This window comes from Varanus komodoensis, unplaced genomic scaffold (genome assembly GCF_004798865.1).
Source record: "Varanus komodoensis strain SLA01 unplaced genomic scaffold, ASM479886v1 scaffold53, whole genome shotgun sequence".
Lineage (NCBI taxonomy): Eukaryota > Metazoa > Chordata > Lepidosauria > Squamata > Varanidae > Varanus > Varanus komodoensis.
The window spans coordinates 5,382,616-5,402,961 of record NW_025336126.1 but is presented as its reverse complement, the minus strand read 5'-3'; the positions used below and the strand labels follow the sequence as shown (position 1 = coordinate 5,402,961).

The following is a 20,346-nucleotide window of genomic DNA, read 5'->3' as shown; positions in this document are numbered from 1 at the left end:
ACACCTCCTTTGCTGGTGGTATTTATTTAATGTGCGATCCTAAGAATAGTTAGACAGAAAAAAGGGCTATAATCACAGTCCCCCTATTCCAGCACAACACATCTAATTAAAATTAGCAGAAAAAATATTGATTAGGGGTCAAGTCATATTCATTCCCCACAAACAAATGCCCAAGCACATGGACAGGTTTTATGTCTATAAGACTGACTTCAGGCATACCTCTTCATGGAAGAACTTCTTCACAAAGAAGACCCTTTGTAAAAGCGGAACTTTGGACAACTATTTTAGGGCTATTGTCAATCCCTTCCCTGTGTTGGGGTCTGGGCTAGGTAACAAGCAAATGTCCTTTCCCCCTCTAAAATCTCATAACTATCTTCCGAAAATGTGCAGTAGAAAAGTTGGACCTTGAGGTCACCAATGTCAAACTGGAGTGTTGACCTACATTATTCAGTGTAACAATGAAGACTTGCACTGGGGGAATCTTTGTCTTCCTTTCTTCCAATTATTACAAGTACATTTTGGGCTGAGGTTATTTTTGACAATGCTCTTGTTTAGAGGACATCAGCAAGGATTTTTTTTGGGGGGGAGTGATAAAAGTGAGGAACAGAAGTCAGCAGAGAAACTTAAAAACAAGGGAATGTGGGTGATGTTGGAAAAGCCCAGGATGAGAGAGCTCTCCGAAGATTCTGGGGACATCCCACTTCACGTGGGTTGTCGAAGAACTGACTTTACCAAAATGCTCTGCGCTGGTTTCTTTTTCCCTCAGGAGAAAAAGGGGAAATTGCAAGCTAGTCACTCTACATCATTATTAAGCCCTTCCCCGAAACTAGCAAGAAGATCACCAAACAGAAGGTAATAGTGTTTCTACTGTATGGCTGACATTTTCACTGCAATGTGGGACATTCTGGATTTTCTGAAAATGAAACTTGTCCTGGGCTTAAAAGGTTCTCAGGGATGGAGTGCTGGACCAGACATTGCCTCTTCAGACAGACAGGCGGATACCCCACTAATCCAAGAACCTCCAAATGCATCTGCGTGGTAAGAAAGATTTGATACCTTGATACCTTCTAGGGTTCTTCACTATGACCATCAAGTGTCCTGCATGGCCCTGAAGGGAGCCCAGGGCCATGTTTCTCGGGGTACCGTGGATTACAAGCCAGGGACAATATGTGGCTCAGCAAAACAAAGGATACCATGACGGCCAGCTGTACCATTACTTAGAACACTTGAGGTGACAGGTATTATGAGACCATTGGAAGACATTCCTCAGCATGGCCTGAAAGCAACTGCTGACACGACTTTCACAAAGCTAAGCATGCTTTTGGCTTGGTCTCTGCCTGGATCAGTAGTGCTGATCAGTAGGTACTTTATTCTCCTAGTGGGAGGGGGACTCTTCAGGTGGTGATGTGCTGTTACTGCGCCTACCTCAGAAAGTGGCCAGGTGGACCTGTTGCATTTGGGCCTAGAGATCTTCTGCTCAGCGAAGCCCTGGATGTCTGCCCTAAACTCCTGCTCTGATGGCACCACTGGCCTGGATGGCAAACTTTCTTTTTGCTAAATGGACCTTTCAAGCTTCAGCTTCAGGTGGTCCCTGTTATGTTCTCCTGCATTTAAAATTTTCAACCTATCTAGCAAGGGCACTTCAGAGATGGAGGAAAGGAGGCTGAAGGAGGACGAGGATATCTCATATCCTGGCCTCTCCAATCTCCTCCTCTTCCTGCTCAAAGCAACACCACCTTTTCCTTTTCTTCCAAGGTTGCTTTGCCACCTCTCCATGCCAGCTGTGAAGGTGTCAGGTCTGGGTTCAGATTTCTGAGCCCCTTCTGAGGCCAGAGTGCTGTCAGAATTTCCAAGCAATTCTACAGTCACTGGAATGCTGTCATGGGGACCAGAGGATTGCTTTCTTTATCAATATTTAGGCTGTTGTTGCATCTTAAATATCCTGAGTTATATCTGAAAACAGTTGTTGATTTGCTGCACTATAGGCTTCCCTAGGAATGGGCATATCTGTTAGCTTCATTTTCTTCCACAAGTGAATTCTTAAAATTTCAAGTTCTTTCTCTCTAGAATTTGTGGATTTTGGCAAATTCTCATCAGAAATGAAGAGAAACTAAATTCATGCCCAGATGACCCTGCCAGATTCAATAAGTACATGATTTCCAACATGAAAAGGGGCATGATTTGCCTGACTACCATATAGCTATTACAGATGAGAAAGTAGCTTGTCTGAAAGGAGAAATGGCAACATTAATTCAGTATCAACATGGCTGAATATCCAGGGATTTGGACCTGACCAATTACACATGATTTTATTTAGCAATACACTTAAATTCCAAAGCCCCACAGAAAATACTTCAGGTGAAATTTGGTGAAATTCCCCTCACATGGGTTCCCCTACTGCAGATGATATTATCTTGTGACAATTTACAGACCAAATCTGGGATAATTTGTGTATCTGCTGAGGTGATGTGGTAGGAATTCTAGAAACCAAATTTGCCCACTTTCTGTCACATTGGTGCAATTAATGTAATTTTAGTCTCTGGACCTCCAGGTATAATAAGAATTACGCACTTTTATTATTTATTCAAAGGATTTGTTACATCATCTTTCATTATCCAATCCCAGGATGGTGTGGAAAATTCTACTAAGCAGCATCTTTAGATGGGAGAGTCTACTCATTATTTATTGCAATATGCTTTAAGCCAGGCTTAACTTGCTTGAGTCTGCTTTTTCTGCCAAGTCGGGCTCTGGCCATTTGGCCCCAAGTCCTACCCTGGCGGCACCTCTGATTTCGAAAGGTACACATTCCATTCAGTCCAAGCTCTGGATACTTGTCTCAGATCGTCAGATAATCTAGCATTCAATTTACTCCCTTTCCCATCAACCTTTCCTTTCTCCTCATGACTGTCTGGGTCTCCTTCCAGGTACAAGCCTCCTTCTCCACATTGTACTCAGTTCTTACTTCCATGCTGCCTTCTCTGTGCGGCTCCAGGAAGAGAAGGGGTTCGGGTATGAGGCAACCCTGGCACGTCAGAAGAAGTTGCAAAAAGAATTTGGCAGCAGCTTAAAACTCTCACGGCACCTTCTCCAGAACACAAAGACCCTTACGCATCTCTACGTAAGTCTGCTTTTGCTTCTATACTCCCCTTTATGCATATGTAACCATCTTTTGGACAGGAATTGGCCAAGTTCTCAAAAGAAAAAAAAAGTCTAATGGTGCAATCTCATGCATGTCCACTCAGAAATGAACCCACTGAATTCATTGCAATTTACTTCCAGACAAAAGGGCACAGGAGAGTCTTAAGTAAGGGACAGCTTTGATGAGTTCATCATCTCTTTTTCCTTCAGTCAATTAACCAATGCAGCAAGCAACTGAAAGAAATATTGCTGTATTTCAGCACAGATGAACATCTTCCAAGTTTTGTCACATAAATAGTAAAGAAAAATATTTGATCTGGATTTAGAAAATACTGTGATAATAATGTTTTTATTTACTGGGTGGCAGGGGGTGGGGGTGGGGGGCTCAACCTGCAATTTCAGTGGACATTCAGTATAAAGTTAGCAACTTAGGACATCTCCACGATTAATGTGTGCTAATAATTCCCCGTTCGTTGTAGTTTGTGGCTGCTTTGCACAATGTTCTCCTCCTCCAGGACCTCTCCCATGCTTTCCAAGCATTTCTGTGCCTTTTTTAAGATCAAGGGAAGGGGGCTATTGGGCCTCTTCAGTGTGAGGCTTTTAATCTATAACTTTACTGAGGCTTCTGCTTCCAGATTCTTTGTGGAATGAAAAACAACTGCTTTACACATGTTTCCTCCTGCCTTTGGGTTTTTTCTCTGCTTTTCTATATGTTCCATTGCACAACCACTGGGTGGCACTATAATAAAGTGGAATTGCATAAGAGAATGCTGCCAATCACAAATAGTACCAGGTTTTTCTTTATGTAAAAAAAGCTGCAGACTGAGCAAAGAATCGTGAGTGCACAACAAGTGTCATGTGTAGAGAAGCTCACTATCTCAACATCACAGTAAAACACTTGTACGATGCCACAGTAGCACCTTATAATTGCATAATGGAACATATAGAAAGGCTGAGAAAGAAAACCCCAGGGAAAGAAACATGCTGATTTTTTTAAGAACAAAGAAGGCAATCTTTTTCTCACAAACAATTAGGAAGCAAAAGTCACAGTAAAGTTGCAGATTTAAGCTCATGCAGTAGGGTTCTTAGTACATTCATTTCTTCTATGGGTAGTTCAGTATAAAATCTATAATAGAATCTTTTATATCATAACTGAATTATGTGAGAAAGCTAGTACAGGATGTTCATTAAAGAACCTCAGCTGGCCATGCCCTTTCTCCTGCCCCATCCTCTTTCCCCCATCACTGATCATTTGGTGGTTTCCTGGCTTTTGTGTGGCTTTTTCCCTGTTGTGAAAGACTGAAATAACTCTTAGTCTTAGTTACTGACGGTAAACAATTTGCCCCCATCTCTTTTGCCTTTGGATCCTCCTACCTCTCCCCAAGGAGCTTCTCTAAGGTGGAATTCTCTAAGGGGGTCTAAAGCCCTGGGTTAGTGTGCCCAGCTAGGTCTGAGAGGACTCAGCTTCAAATCTCGAAAAAGCTTTTGGCAGTCTCAGCTCTGTTGTGCAGATATAACTTCTGGAAGGCTCTCCCCAAGGAGAGTCGCCTGGTGCCTTCTTTATACTCTTTTTTGGCACCAGGTGAAGAGCTACCCTTAAAAAAGTATGTTAATATTTGATGCCACCAAACCTTCTTTTGTATTTTAATTCATATTGTTTTATGGATTTAGGTAGTGATATTTTCAGCTGCATCATTGGTCTTACGATGGTTTTGATTTCTGATTGGGAGCCGCCTAGGCGTGCTGTGCCACAGTGGGTAGCATACAAATGTTTTAAATAAATAAATCAATATAAATTCACCAGGAGAGAAACACGTACACCACCATTAGCTACTTCAAGGAAAAAAATGATAAAAGTGAAATAAATACATCCATAGAATCCTAGAATAGTAGAGTCGGAAGGAGCCAAAAAGGCCATCGGGTCCAACCCTGCCTGTTGCAGATCATCAATTTACATCATCCACCATCTAAAGAATTTGCTTCTGTTCCTTCCCTTCAGGGAAACTGTATTTACTAAGAGTGGTCAGTTGAAAAGTCAGGAACCTTACTTAGAAGACGGTTTCTTCCTTCTCTTTCCAGCACTCTCACTATCTGCCTGGAGTTCGGTTTGATCTTCTGCCACACTCAGAACAGCTTCCCTCCGTCAGTCTGGATCTCCGCACATGGCTTTCTCTTCCAGTAAGGATATTTATTTTTCTGAGATGCCTATATCCCAATGTTCATTAAAATACCCTTGTTGTTAAAACAGTAAACGAATGAAATTTTTATTTTTATTTATTTATATATATATATATATATATTCCATCCTCAATCAATTCAGGAGGCGGTAAAAGTCACTGTTAAAAAAAATCCTGAATAATCTGTCATCCTATAGACCCTTGAGAGTGTCTGGGGAGTGTCAGTCAGTGTCAGGCAATAATCTGGACTCCCAGATCCAAGGCCAGAGGCGGTACTCCAAGCACAGAGCTAAAAATCAAAGTGTTCACACACTTGGGGCCAAGGTGGAAAGAAACGCACCAGCTGCGTCCTGATGTCAGCTTCAGAGTGGAGTAAGAGGGCACATTTTGGTGAGCAGGGTGGGGAGGGATGGAGACTGAACAGGCCAAGAGAGGACCTACCCTCCAGCCTTCTTCCCTCTGCCTCTGAAATGCTTCAGCTGGTTGACCAAAAAAGCCCGTCTAGCAAGCTATGCATGGTGGGATCACTTCTCCTGCTCTGCATAGGATGACCATAAGTCCCTGAGTCCTTGGTCTTACGGGCATCTGGGATTGTGCCCTCTACAGCACTGAAAGATCCAGAAAACAAATACCTGGTGCCTAAATTTGTCAGATTTGGCACCAGGCAAGCTGATAGGGAGATGGCACTCTATAATTGAGGTGCCACCACTGAAAAGGCCCTCTTCCCCTAGCAAGCATCAAGGCCAGCTCTGAAGGTAAGGCCAAGCAGAGTGAAGCTTCTACCACTGGCCTTCCTAACCAAGAAGGCAAACATATAAGCTGGCCCTCAGCAATGAGAGGAGTCATTGCTCCTTGGCAAAGCACAAGCTTCGCACTCAGAAGGCCCCAGTTTTTGTCCTCAGAATTTATTTATTTCATTTTTATGCCACCCTTCTTGGAAGGACCAAGTCCGACTCAGAATGAAGTTTGGTCTTTGTTTAGCTTGTGGTGGGAGAAGAAGCAGGGAAAAAAGGGAGATGTGGATATTGTCAATGAGTTTTCCTAACATTTCCGTTTTTCAGGATGCCGCACGCCTGTCCAGGATTTCCAAAATGCTGCCATTCTATCAAGCGTTGGTCCAACAGCTGAGTGACCATGAAGCAATCAAAAAATCCTCCATATTCGTTTCTCAGTTTGATGATCTCAGTTTAAACCTCCGAGACTTGATTCATCATGTGAATTACCAGGTGAGCCTACCTGCCGTTTGGGGCACAGAAGGGACAGGGAGTGCTTCCCTTTTGCAGGGAATTACCTGTCTTTTATTCTCCCCATAGATCTCCCTTATGGACCTGCCTGCTGAATACCAGTCCAAAGCAACAATCAGTCCCGCTCAGATCCATTGGTACCACAGTCAGTGGAAGAACCATCAGAAAATATATGTCATCTTACGCTCACTGGAGAACTTTCTGTGCCGTGTCACACGGGATTTTTTGATGCTCAAGATTAGGGTGGCTAAAGGAACGTCTTTCCCCCAGGATACCAGGACTTCCACATCTCAGCCACTCTGACCCCTCCTTCCAGCCAGCTAGAAAGTGCTGACATCTGGCATCCAGATGTCTGCATTCTCCTAATAATTTATTGACATAACCTATTGTTTATCTAAAATTATCTAATTTATACATATTTATTTTTTCTACAAATTATTTTTACTTATTTTAACAGTTTTTTAACAGTAGTATTTTAACTTATTTTATCAATAAAGTACATTGGAAAAAACAATGCTCTAATGGCCATGTGTACAGAAATGTTTGTTTCTTTCTGACAAGTGTACTTTACACATGCAAGTGGTGAACAGATGGTAAAGAATGAATGAGAAAGCAAAGCTAAACACGTAAATGAGTCAACCGGCTTTCTGCAAATCTGGTATATATGCTTCATGCTCATCAGGCATGTTGGTCTAAGGGCATGATTCTCTTGGAAGATTTAACAGGTCCTGGATTCAGATGGGTTCCGATCCCTGGATTGTCCCCAGTATGAAACTCTGAACAGCCACCATCACAGTGTCTACCATACTGAGCTAGATCAGGGGGCTTCAAGCATTTTGTTTCAATAGGTACTTTTGGAATCTCGTAGGTATAGCTGTGTATTGTAGGTGCTCTCGTAAAATGGCTGCCACAGGAATTGGCCATTTATGCAGCAAGTAACTGGACAACCATCTGAGAGGGATGGTTGAACTTGCATTCCTGCACTGAGCAGGAGATTGGACCTGATGGCCTTCTGGACCCTCCCAGCTCTACTGTTCTATGACTGTATGTTCCTGAAGCTGCTTTTGAGAATTATAAAGGATATAAGATAAGGGTGTTGAACCTCAGTCCTGCTGATCAAAACCTGTCTGCCTGAGTTCCTGGTCTGGCCTTCTGGAGAACACCACGTCTATTTCCCCTGGCCATGTCCTTTTCTCTGTCCCTTTTCCCATGGCTGCTCATTGTTTGGTGGCTCCCTAGTTTTGCAGTGGGGTTCTCCCCACTCATTCTAAGTACTTCTTTACATCAGGGTTTTATCCCACCCAGTTGTCTTCTGAATCAAACACAGGATTCTCAAGATATGCCCTCCCATTTCATGTGTGGCTACAGTTCATCAAATGCATTGCCATTTGGCAACGGAAGCACATGACTTTATGCCAGAAGGAGAATCACAGTTCACCCGTTGCAATACCCACTGTCTTTGCCTCCCTCCTGTGTGAAGAACCCAGCAGCCACGGCTGAGCTGAGGATGGCTGCTTTTGCAGAGTTCTGCACCTTTGGCAACACAGCCAAGCTTTATTCCTCCATGCACCCATGTGGTGCAAGGGCCCCCGTGCAGATTCTCCTTGCTCTTTCATGGAAGGAAGGAAAGCCACCCGCAAGTTCTCCTAGGAGAACTTAACAGCTTCCCTCACCCTCTCTCCTGTGCTTTCTCACATAACCTCAAATTTCAACTTGCAGGGAATGAACACTCAGATTCGTGGGGAAGATCAAATGTTTGAACCTCTGCAGCTTTATTGATCAGTGCCCCAGTACCTGCAGTAACTAACGATAATGTATGACCGGGTAGAGGCAAACTCGACTACAAAGCCACAGCCCACGTACAGATGCTTTTATAACCTGCTAGTTCCATACACCAATACAGAGTGTTAAGTTTCCAGAAACTGCAATTATAAGGCATTTTAATGTCTTCAGGCATGACATAATGTTTAAACCGATCAGGAATACTGGCAACAAAAGTATGGAAAATAATACTGGTTGCTTTATTGACATGCCAATTAAGTAGATTTCTTTGCAGTTTGCATCAGCCTGTATCTGTTTGAACATGCAAATATGTCTGATGGAGGAACCATTCAGGAAAACTGGTTTGACCACTACACTGCCTAGATGATTAAATGGATTCAGTCAGAAACAAATGAATGTCTTTGTCTCAGTGGTCTGAACACCTTATTTCCTCACAGATAACGTTAGCCTACAGCAGCTTCTCAATCCAGTTAAGAATTATATCTTGTTAAAGAGACAGCAATGCTAAACAGTAACCTGGCTTGCGATTCTGCTGCTTTCTGAGAAAGAGGCACAGGTTTGATTTTATAATACAAAGGCACATATAAGCAACTTTTTTCTCCCAGGATTTATCTGCATTTTCCCAATATTTCCCATGTGTGCAGGGGAGCGGGTGGGGAGGGGGGAATTGTGTAAGAGCACAGTGGTGCTATTTTGAAATTGCACCATTTCTCAGCTGCAAGTTCCTTTCAAAAGGCCCCTTTAGGTCAAAACTGATGTGAGGTTTAGCTCAAAGATGACCTGTCTCCTCACATTTCTTTCCAGACTCCATGAGCTTCAGTTCAGAGGGTAAGAGAGATAAAAGGTCAACAAAACCCTGAGAATACTTGTGATATATTTTTATTAGACCAAATCATTTTTCAAATGGACAGACAGAGCAGTCAACCAAGGATTTCATTGTGATTGCGTCTGCAGGAAGGAAAGACGTGGCACTGAAAGAAAGGTAAATGTTCCTCAGTGTCTCCCTGAGCATTTTTCAAGTGTTTCACTTTTGAAAGAGCATAATCCTAATAGAGTTTCCAGCCACAAAACAAAAATTCCCTTTTAAGACTGAAAGTCGACAATGGACAGGTTTAATGGAGCCACAAGTGACTGCCATAAATGCCTTGGCAAAATCGCCTTCCGAAAGACTGGCGAATGCTCTCAGTAGCTGGTCTTCCAACTGCTTCACAACATCACCACAACACCCTAAACCCACAACACCAGTCTTTGTCTAAGGCTGATGTCATCTAGGGTATCTCTGAACTGAGATCAGAAATGCAGGCCACCAGCAAACATGGGTCAGCCGTAAGGAACAACCACAATTCATGCAAGGTGCTGGCCTTCCCAGAAAGCTTCCCTGCCTTGAATAATTTCCTTGTTGGGAACTTCTGAGATGCTCACAGTGGCAGGGCTCAGCAACCACTCAGTTACATTTTACTGACTGACTCAAACACTTTCTAGGATATCTTTCAGCAGAAGCTTTCCAGGCAAAATAATGAAAGATAATACAATAACATAATTTTAAATATGGACAATTTAATATTCTGAACCAGCCATCCCAAAACCAGTGCCATCCTGAAATGTTGGACTACAGCATGTCAGGACAGGAGGGCTGTGCTAAATCAATTAAAAATTAACTAAAACAATTAAAATAGGAACTAAAAGTAGCCATTAAACATAACTAAAACAGACGCAGAAGAAATACAATTATCAAATTAAACCCAAGAGAATAAAGGTAAGCTCGTTCTCTTTCTGGAACCAGAGGACTGAGTGCCCTACCTCCAAGAGCATTTTGGCCTCACTGGATCCTTGTAAGACAAGGAATGAGACGAAAGGAAGGGTGGGATGGGATGCGGAGGGAAATCTGTAAGCTTGGTGTGAGATTCCAGAGGTAACAATTTGTTCATCCCAAAAAGGAAGTTCCTTCAGCATGGATATCATCTAGCAAGTTGTCTTCAAAGCTTGCAAAATGTCCATTTATCAGTGAACAGAATTTCCTGGTCGAAAGGTTCATTCCAGAAGGCACACCTTCAAGTGGGTAGACAAAGAGATCAAAAAATCCACTATTCATCAGTCTGGAATAGTCATTGTGTGTTTTTTCAGCTTTCAGGAAAAAGCCAAACAATGTCTTTAATAATGCATTCTAATGTTTTCTGTGTTGTCTTTCTCTGAGCCAATTTCTGCTGATGTTTTAATTATTATCATCTTAAAGTACAATGCAGTACCAGCCTATAGAAAGCACTAATGAGGCACTTCAGGGTTACTGTACATTTAATAAGTGGCTTCCTACTTACTGTTTTAATAGTTACTTCCTAATCATTCTCTGTGTCTGCAGCATCCATGAATCACCTCTTTATTGATCACATTTTGGGATGAGATGGGAATGGTTGTTCCTGAGTGCTTTAATTACTGGCTACCTTGTCACAGACAGAACAATCACTTTTTTTTAAAGATATGACTACATTTTTCCACTGCAATACAATATAATAAATGAACAGCCTAGTTTCCAAAAGAAAGCAGGTCATTAAAGTGCTAATTCCTCTCCCACAATAAGGAAGAGTAACAGACTAAGGGGCAAACCAGGAGTGCCACAAGAAGCATCTAATTAAGGACTTTACAAGAAAGGGGCAAGGCAGAAGCTTCTAATTAAAGGGCTAGTTACAGGAAGAAGCAGGACCCTTGCAAAATAGGAATTACTTCTAAGAAAACATGTAGTGGGAGTTTACCGTGATGCGGGTATTTTTTGATTTGTATGGAGGAAAGTGCTATATCAAGTGCGTGCTAAATCTACTGGCAGCAGTTTATGGAAAAGCAATGCCTCAACAGTGCTAGAAGGAGAGCAGAAAGAGCCACTGATGACAATGACGTTCATGCTCAAGGCACTGGCTCTGCCTCCTCTCCCCACAACCATGTCCGGCTGAGCAATGTCCAATTGCTGCATCTCTCCCTGCGTCCAGCCACCGTATCTAGTGGATCAACACGATCCATCACACGCAAGAACGACCGGACCCAGAATGTGGAGGCACAGCGGAAAGCAGCACGTTGGTTATTGCATGTCCTTTCAGAGCAGACAGACAGACTCTTTTGAGCCTCTCTGTACAAGGCATTTATTGTGTGCTCCCGATTCCTCATCCCTGGTAGTTTGTAGGTGATTTGCATGACATATTCATCCTGCAAGGGCCCTCCTGCGCTTTCTTTTTTCTAAAAAAGGAAGTCTGGTATTATCTCTGAATGGTGTCATGGACATATTTTGGGGGATCCTGCAAGGGGAAAAGCTCTCGGTGCTATGCTCTAAAAGGTAATTCAATAATATATGTGCTTTTATCCCAGAAGACTTCCCTTTTCGACTGCTACAATTCATGACCATGGTTGCCTGATCCAGGATAGATCAGAGAGCTTGCAGCTGCATCATCCCACGGATTGCTCCAAACTTGTGCTCACTGGGGCTTACGAAGGCGCATCTGCAGCTCGGCCATCATATTGGGGTGCATAGGCCCAAAGCTGAGAAGACAAAAAGAAGGGGACAATGAGACAAAACTCAGGAGGCTATGGATAATCCTACTCCCTGCCTAGTTCTTCTCCAACTCCTAGCAGTAGTGAGATATTCATATTTACCCAGAGTGCCTCAGGTTTGGCCTTCTTGGTGCTTGCAGTTGAGGTTGAGAAGGGGCATCCTCAGCAATGTTTGTCTCTTGTGGTTGGGTCTCCAGTGATGGCCTTGGTCTCTTCAAAGTGGGCACCCGCCGGATGGAGCTCTTACGACGTAACAGCACCCGTTCTTTCTGGGCACTCGTGTCCAAGGGTGTGACCTACAGGATAGAAGTAGCTTAGATAACCCCACTGTCCCGACTCCCTGCACACTCCATTTTCCTTTGAGTTATGCTGACCTTCCCACTTTTGGGCGCACACCTTAACATCGTGAGAGGGTTTGAGTGTCCGAGAAGCCAAGAGCCATGCTGCCAGGTAGCCAGGCTCTTACTGGGCTGGTCTCCCAGCAGGGTCACCCAAGGCAGAATGGTCAAAGCAGAGGTATCAGGCCAAGAGGCATCCACCCGCTTTAGGAGTAACAGCCAGAAGAATGGATCTCTATCGTGTGAAGGGGTGGGGGAACGTATGAGGAGCAGTGACTGGGGTCTTTCACAGACAATGGAAGTGATGCCCAAGTTCACTCTGGTTAGTGCTGTACAGAAGAAGGCAAATTTAAACCACTCCCGAATACTCTTGCCTTGTAAACCTTACAAGTCACATTCCTGGGGAATTTAAAGTCCAGATGAAAACAGGCTTGCATTACTGAACTCAATTGACTATGAACAAGAAGAACTGTTGACTGAAACCACTATTGTTGTGTTGTGTTATATTAATATGAAACCATATTATTATTAGGAAAAATAATTATAATTATTAAGGATATTGTTAGGGAAGAAGGCTCCTTTTCCTAGGGGGAGCCTAGAATGACAGAAGAAACACTCACAATTGTTATGGGCAGGCAAGAAGCAAAAGCAAAAGGTGAGAGAAATTGAGACAGAATCCTGAATGCAACTTTCCAGGGACTATCATGCAGAGACAAAAAGAACTATTACAATGGCTAGTGCAGCAAAGAATGACAAACGAGGAAAACAAGAATCCCCCTTGAGAAGTTCCAAAAAATTCAAAGAGAAATTCAACACTAGATTAGGAAAGAAATGGACACTTGATGCATAATCTGTACGGTGGACAAAAAACTACTGTTAGGAAAGAATGAGGAGGAACAGAATGACTCCCATAGGCAAAGGCATCAAATGCAGGTGTATTTAATCTCCATATCCAGGGCTTCTTTTGTCATAGAACGCACCAGAACAGCGTTCCGGCAGCTTTTTTCAATGGATTTTACGAAGCGATTTTGAACAGCACAGCAGATCAGCAGCAAACATCATTAACACAGTGCCTGCAGGCTGCTATTGTGTCTGCCATCTGCTATCTGATAGTGCTCAGCTTGAGATTGGTGTGTGTGCTTACTGCGGTGGGGACGGGTTCCCCCACCTTTTTTTTTTTTTTTTTTTTTACAAAAAAAGCACTGTCCATATCAGTTCAATCTGTTTGCAGGAGATATTAACAGGAAGTTAGATTAGGATCAGAGGAAGGAGGATTGAAAATTTTATTTCTTTCTTTCTATTAAATGTGTATAAACGCTGCCTGCTAGTGTCATGTTTCCTAAAAATTAGTGGAAGACATATTAATAATTTAAGATATTCAGATGATACTGTATTAATGGCAGAAAGCAGCAAAGAATTGAAATGGTTTCTGATGAAAGTGGAAGAATAACGTGCTAAAGCAGGACAGCAGCTGAACTTTAAGAAAACAAAAATCACAAATTCTCCTGCTGAAGAATTACACAACTTTAATGTCTTTAGTGTAGTGCAGAAATGGAAATTGTGAAAGATTTTCACATACCTCGGCTCAGTCATCAGTACAGATGTAGACTGAAGCCAAGAAATTCGAATAAGACTGAGACTTGGAAGAACAGCAAAGAAGACACTGGAAAAGATCGAGTGTAAGGATGCTTTTCTGGAGACTGAGGCCTAGATCTTCTACACTATTGCATTCCTGATGACTACATATGGGTGTGAAAGCGGGATAGTGAAGAAAGCTTTCAGGAAGAACGTTGGAGCATTCAAAACACGGTGCTGGAGGAGAGCTTAGCCAATATCCTGGACTGGCAGAAAGACAAGCCAGTGCATCCTAGATCGAATCAAGCCAGAACTTGCCCTGGAAGCAAAAACGACAAACTGAGGCCTCTGTCCTTCAGGCACATCATGAGAAGGCAAGGCTCCCTGGAGAAGACAATAATACTAGGGGACAGTCGGAGGCAGAAGAAAAAGACCAACTATGGGATGGATTGATGCTACAAAGGAAGTCACAGCCTTGAGTTGGCAGAAGCTGAGCAGGGCTATCAAAGGCAGGCCCCTTGGAGGACACTCTTTCTCAGTGTCACCATAATTTGGGGAAGATTTGATGGCACGTAACAAGAAGAAATGTTTACCTCAGTCAGGACGGTCCTGAGCCCAGAGAAGGCGTCTGTATCGATGGAGGCACAGTATTCCATGTTTCCTTGCTGCAGGCTGCTGTCCGTCTCTTCCAGAGGCCTTGACTGGCCCTCAGTCGTCTCAGCATCTTCCAGCACTCCTCCTTCAAGCCTACTATCTTCTGCTGGCTTCTCCATCAATTCCTCCTGGTCACTACCCTGCCATTCTTCTCTGGCTGCTGCTTCTTGTTCTCCCCCGCTAGCCTGGGCCCCATTCCTCACAGGTTCTTCTAGCTCCTCCTCTGTTCCTTCTGCCCCTGCCAGTTCCCCATGCTGCCTGTTCCTATTTCCCACTACTCCCTTTAGCCCCTCGTCTTGCACTTCTGCAGGTACCACTTCCTTGGTCTCCGGCCAGTGGCATCCTACCCCCTGTTCCTCTCCTTCTAGCACTTCTTCCAGGTCTCCTTTGGCCTCTTCCATAGCCAGCACTGCTTGCTGAATCCCTTCTTTTGCCACTGCCCTATCTGGCGCCCGATGCTGGTTCTCCTCCATCTCTGCTTCAGGCAGGGCCCATTCTGGTGCCCCTTGCTGAACACCCTCATTCCGCAACTCTTCCTCCACCTCCTTCCTCTGATCCTGTGTGGTCCCTCCTGTAGCAGCTTCTTCCAGTTCTTCTTCTGCCCCCCATCCATGGCTTCTTCTAACATTTGCCACCCTTTCCAGCATCCTTTCCTGGTCTTCCACAGTTTCCACCTCACTCAGCATCTCTTGCTGAATTCCTTTCTTTTCTACCCCTCTATCTGGTTCCTCCTGCTGGTCCTCCTTCACCTCCGCTTCTCCCTCCTGCTCTTTCTCAGCCCTTGCCAGCTGTTCTTCCACCATCTTGGCTTCCATTTCCAATCCGCCATGTTGAAATCCCCCACTCCATGCTTGCTCCTCTAGACCTCTCTGCTCTTCCCCAGCAAACAGAACCTGATCTGTAGCCCTATCATTCCACAATGTTTCCTCCAGCTCCCTCTCCTGATTCCCTTCAGCCCCATGTACCTCCTCTAGTTCTCCCTGTGGCTCCCCCTCAAGGCATCTCCCAACCCTTTCTCCCCTTTCTAGCACCTGCTCCTGGTCTTCCACAGTTTCTGCCCTGCTCAGCATCCCTTGCTGAATGCCTTCTTTTTCTGCCACCTCCTGCCGGTCATTTTCTGCCTCTTTTTCTTTTTCCTGTTCCTTCTCAGCCTCCAACAAGAGACTTTCCACCATCTTGGCTGCCTGTTCCTGCTCCCCATGCTGAGATCTCCCAGTCCATGCCAGATCTGGTGCTGTGTGCTGAATGTCCTCATTCCACAACTCTTCCTCCATCTCCTTTCTCTGATCCTGTGTAGTACCTTCTGCAGCTGCTTCTTCCAGTTCTTCTGGCCTCAGTTCATGGCTTCTCCTAACCTCTATCCCCACTTCCAGCTTCCTTTCCTTGTTTTCCACAGTTTCTGCCTCACTGAGCATCTCTTGCTGAATTCCATCTTTTGCCACTTTCCTATCTGGCTCCTTCTGCTGGTTCTCATCTACTTCAGCTTCTCCTTTGTGTTCTTTCTCAGCCTCTGCCAGCTGTTCTTCTACCATCTTGGCTTCCATCTCCAATCCGCCATGTTGAAATCCCACAGTCCATGCTTGCTTCTCTAGACCTCTCTGCTCTTCCCCAGCAAACAGAACCTCATCTGTAGCCCTATCATTCCACAATGTTTCCTCCAGCTCCCTCTCCTGATTCCCTTCGGCCCCACTTACATCTTCCAGTTCTCCCTGTGGCTCCCACCCAAGGCTTCTCCCAACCCTTTCTCCCCTTTCTAGCACCTGCTCCTGGTCTTCCGCAGTCTCTGCCCTGCTCAGCATCCCTTGCTGAATGCCTTCTTTTGCTGCCAAGTCCTGCTGGTCATTTTCCGCCTCTTTTCCCTGTTTCTTCTCAGCTTCCAACTGGAGGCCTGCCACCATCTTGACCGCCTGTTCCTGTTCCCCATGCTGAGATCTCCCAGTCCATGCCAGATCTGGTTCCCCTTGTAGAATCCCCTCACTCCACTGAACCCCCTCCAGCCCCTTCTCTTGACCCCTGTTTAGCTCTCCTGCCCCATCCAGTTTGCCATGATCTTTGCTTCCAGCCGATGAGCTGTCTAGCTCCCAGTGCTGATTCCATTTTGTTGCTGCCCTCTCCTCCAGCACTCCTTCCTGAACTGCCCCCATCCAGATGGATGCTTCTGCCTCTCTTTGATGGAGCCCCGCCATTGTGTTTGGCCCTTGCAGGTCTCTCTGACTGATCTTGCCTGGCCCAGTGGCCATGGATCTTGGCTCTGGGCCATTCCCTGATAATTGGGAGGACTCTGTGGGGAAGAAATGGGAAGGGATGAATAGCACAGGTCTAGGCCTCCTCCTCCCTGCCTCTGAGCATCCTGAACTTTAAAGGTACACCCCACGTCCCCAAAAGACCATTTTTTACAGTTCCCCATGAAAGAAGGGGTAATTATTTTAAAATACTTGTTTACCTCACATTTCCTTGAAAAGACTAACAAATTCTAACTGTTTTCAAAAACCCCACAGAAAATGTGAAATGTCAAGTAGAACAATATAAAGCAGAAAAAAAAGATGTTAAAAGCAAACTCTAAAGCAGGAATAACATATCATGTATCCTAACATATCAGCAGAAAAACTGAAGCCATGCAAAATATTTGAAGTTCTAATATCACTGTCAGGAAAAACAACAGGACACCCACCCCCTTGGCCAGTATGAATAAATTTATTTCCCTTCCCTATGAATCTTTAGCAGAGTTTAAGCTGAAGCAGGCAATATCAGACCTTACCATGAGAACTTTATTCAGCTGCCAGGAACTGGCCCAAGAATGGGAAAATCAAGGAAGTCTCTGGATGCGTGCAGAGTGCCTTTTCCTTGCAGTTGAATAACTCACTTCCCACAGATTTCAGATCAGCAGGCAGAGCAGGGAAGGGAAGTTTCTGGCCCATGGACCAAAGTTGCACAACAAGCCACCCCATCCAGCCTGAGAAGTCCCTCCCAGAGCTCCACCCCTTTGGAAAAGGGAAAGGGACTCCTGGCTGAGCCGCTGCTTCAAAGAGACCTCTTTGAGTTAGTCTTGTTCCCATCTCAAACAAGCCAGATAACAACACATGTGCCCTGGAATCATCCCTCTCCCCCCTCCCCGCCAGTGTGACTTCACTGCATTCTAGAATCCTGAATCACCTGAGAGGATCTGTTGAAGCTCTGCCTCTCCCTCCCGTCTGACAATGGCCTCCGTATCCTGACCGCCACCGACTGCTGCTTCTGATGTCACCTGGACGTGCTGGCGGGTTGGGTCCACCTGAAAAAGCAGGACCAAAGTAAAGGAGGGGCCCTTGGGTGGTTCTTGCCCTGCCCATCCCGCCCCTTCCCCTCCAACCCCTACCTCTGCACCGAGTGGATCTTCAAGTGCCCCCAGCGGTCCCCTCGGAGGACCGTCCCTGCAAGGCAGAGGTGGAAGAGGGGTAAGGATGCATCCAGCTGCAGGGGAGAGGGTTCTGTCCCGGGGTAGCCACAGCTCAGGACCAGAAGAACAGTTCCCCATGTAAACAACCCGGACTCCCTCCCCAGATCAAATCCCTGTTACCCGTCACGTTTTGTCTCCACTTCGCCGTCATGCTGGCAGCTGTGAGCATTCTTTGTACTTCTTGATTCCTCTGCTCCTGGGTGAGCTTCATCTCCAAAGAGGTAGGCAGTGAAGGAGGAAATAAAATTCTGAGAAGTGGGGAGGGAGCAAAACACCAAATCCAGATTGTCAGTTTAAGATTCCAGTAGACCACCCCCCCCACACACACACTTATAGATAAACCAGGGGTCTTGCATCCCACCCAAACTCAGTTGATGATGGGGTATTCCTAACCACAGCCTGTTGCAAGCTTCCCAGCAGCCGTTGAAACGACTCCATCAGGCATCTAGGTCAGGTGGAGAGGAGGTAAAGCAGCTTCTCCTTTCTCCCCAGAGAGGGAAGTAATGCTCTCAGAGCGTTTGACCACATCCTCCTCCTCCTCCTCCTTGCACTTCTGAGTGACTTTGCACAACTGCAGCAGCAACAGCATACCACAAGCCTGAGAGAGAGAAGCCAACTTTGGTCAGTGCGTCAGAATCATATGCTTACTAAACTGACCTCAGACAAGAGGAGTAGAAAATAGTCTCTGGGAAAAAGAAACTTGACAAAGCCATTTAAGGCTTAAATTCTACAGTTCATTTGCCACCAAAATTCTACAGTTTGTTTGCCCACACAGGTCCCCAAGTTTTCTTGCATTTCTTGTAAATTTTGCTGGCATTTCACCTCACCCTGATTCTGGCCAGCAGAACCAACAGGGAGGAATGCTGGGCAACTGTCAAGACCCTCCTGGCCATCCCCCTGCCATCCCTGCTTGCAGGTAGATTACTGCCTGCTCACCTGCTGACCACACAAGCGTGACTAGAATGAGGAGATGGAGCACCTTCTCAAACTTGCATTCTCCCTCTGGTGGTAGCACAGAGCGGGCTGAGAGGAAGAGGGCTTTGGTGACAACACTGAGGATGAAATGAACCCCCAGTGATGGGGCTCGTGCTATTGGGGACATCTTACCCAAGATCTCCCAAAACCAGGGGCTGGCACTACTGACTTGTGATCAAGTTTTACTGATAACATTTCTACATTCTGTCTCAGTCTAGGGGAAGGACCTGGAGCAGATCTGAAGTGGGTTCTGGCATAATGGTGAAATAGAACTGGGATTAGAGGTAAGACAGGTATATATTTGTAGTATTAATGGACCTATTAAAATATTTCTATCATGCCTTACTGCTCCAGAAATGGGAACCTTAAGGAGGCTAGCAGCCACAATAGTGATAAAAAACAGTTTAATTTTAAAACAATTGGGGATCAAAACAAAGTAAACCATACATTACACAATGAAGGACCATAATCTGGTGTACAAATGGAATACACTTGTCTCCCTTGTCTGATAAGGCCATTGACTGTTAAACTGTAAAGGAGGTTCCCTAGATGGAAATATCAGTAAATTCACCTGTTTGGGGCTTGCTTGACAGAGATTACAACAATTTTGCTGTATGCGTTGAGCACACAGTAAGTTGCCTCTTTAAAACAGTAACGACTGGAAGGTGATGGGTGTACCTAATTGTAGTAGATCTAGTGACAGAGCATTCTTAGTATAAAGTTTGGTTCTGTTCCCTCTATTGAATGGATTTTCTTTTGAAGTATAGTCTCTAATCCATAGCAGGTGGGCTGCTAGGAGGAAATCAAGAACAAGAACACAAAACCACAAGTACAAACTAAATTTTGAAAAAGAATTTGAGGAAGCAAAAAAGCTGGAGATAATGATCTGAACCACATGTGGAATCGAAGCGTAGCACTGGAAAATATCCCTCAATGTGATGTTAGATCTCTTAAGGGTGCTTAAAAAGCACTGCATATCTTCCCTAAATTTCAGTTTTTTTCTGGAAAACACTTGGAAAAATGTTGCTTTTTCCATGGATTCAAAATTTCCTGCAATTTTGCATTTCTACTGAGGACAAGAATATAACATCATCTTTAACATCCCTCAAATTCATCAATGTTTTTATAGATTACCCAGGGATTATGGAGTGAAAAAATATCAACCTTGTGATCTATGATGAAGCAGGTGACCAGGTATGTTCTTAAACTGGCTTCTTATTGTCTTTGTGCCTGATATTGCTGTGGACAATTACATTTCAGTCTAAATATCAGATCATCTAAATATTATCTAAATAAACATATAACAGGCACCAATTACATAATAGGTTTTCACAGCTAGGTGTGATTTACTACATCCCAAGTATCCCTAAGAATATGTATCAATTGTCTTCTCAACACATACATGTGATTTATTTTCCCACGAGGTGAAACTGAGCAGAGAAATAACCAATACCTGAACATCTCCTCCTACAAACAAGAGGGGAAAGCACGTG

General features: G+C 44.5%; 2 protein-coding genes across 3 annotated transcripts; one reads left to right on the top strand and one right to left on the bottom strand.

Moving 5' to 3' along the window:
• The first annotated feature begins 326 nt into the window (after window positions 1–326).
• IL27 (interleukin 27) lies at window positions 327–6,994 on the top strand. Its single transcript, XM_044447975.1, has 6 exons — window positions 327–852; window positions 945–1,038; window positions 2,925–3,118; window positions 5,218–5,316; window positions 6,377–6,541; window positions 6,629–6,994. Exons 2-6 carry the CDS (start codon window positions 1,026–1,028, stop codon window positions 6,860–6,862), a joined length of 705 nt encoding a protein of 234 aa, XP_044303910.1. The 5' UTR covers window positions 327–852; window positions 945–1,025; the 3' UTR covers window positions 6,863–6,994.
• A 2,210-nt stretch (window positions 6,995–9,204) lies between these two features.
• LOC123032278 (golgin subfamily A member 6-like protein 22) lies at window positions 9,205–19,049 on the bottom strand. Of its 2 annotated transcripts, XM_044448054.1 has the most exons (7): window positions 18,272–19,049; window positions 17,999–18,126; window positions 17,798–17,852; window positions 17,596–17,713; window positions 14,382–16,723; window positions 11,978–12,171; window positions 9,205–11,863 (listed from the first exon to the last, which is right to left on the bottom strand). In XM_044448054.1, exons 1-7 carry the CDS (start codon window positions 18,314–18,316, stop codon window positions 11,800–11,802), a joined length of 2,946 nt encoding a protein of 981 aa, XP_044303989.1. In that variant the 5' UTR covers window positions 18,317–19,049; the 3' UTR covers window positions 9,205–11,799. The 2 variants fall into 2 exon arrangements, with proteins under 2 accessions (XP_044303989.1, XP_044303990.1); XM_044448055.1 differs by lacking the exons at window positions 17,798–17,852; window positions 18,272–19,049 and having other exon boundaries at window positions 17,999–18,120.
• Between the last annotated feature and the right edge of the window lie 1,297 nt (window positions 19,050–20,346).

What these genes read in the sequence shown, in the direction of transcription:
- IL27 (XM_044447975.1), top strand. An exon ending in AGACCCTTACGCATCTCTAC is followed by an intron (nt 3,119 to 5,217) that starts GTAAGTCTGCTT and finishes TTCTCTTTCCAG; the next exon opens with CACTCTCACTATCTGCCTGG. An exon ending in GCACATGGCTTTCTCTTCCA is followed by an intron (nt 5,317 to 6,376) that starts GTAAGGATATTT and finishes TCCGTTTTTCAG; the next exon opens with GATGCCGCACGCCTGTCCAG.
- LOC123032278 (XM_044448054.1), bottom strand. Translation starts at nt 18,316, where the DNA reads ATGGAGTCGTTTCAACGGCTGCTGGGAAGCTTGCAACAGGCTGTG. An exon ending in GTGGAGACAAAACGTGACGG is followed by an intron (nt 17,853 to 17,998) that starts GTAACAGGGATT and finishes TCTGCCTTGCAG; the next exon opens with GGACGGTCCTCCGAGGGGAC. An exon ending in TCAGGACCGTCCTGACTGAG is followed by an intron (nt 12,172 to 14,381) that starts GTAAACATTTCT and finishes TCTATCCTGTAG; the next exon opens with GTCACACCCTTGGACACGAG.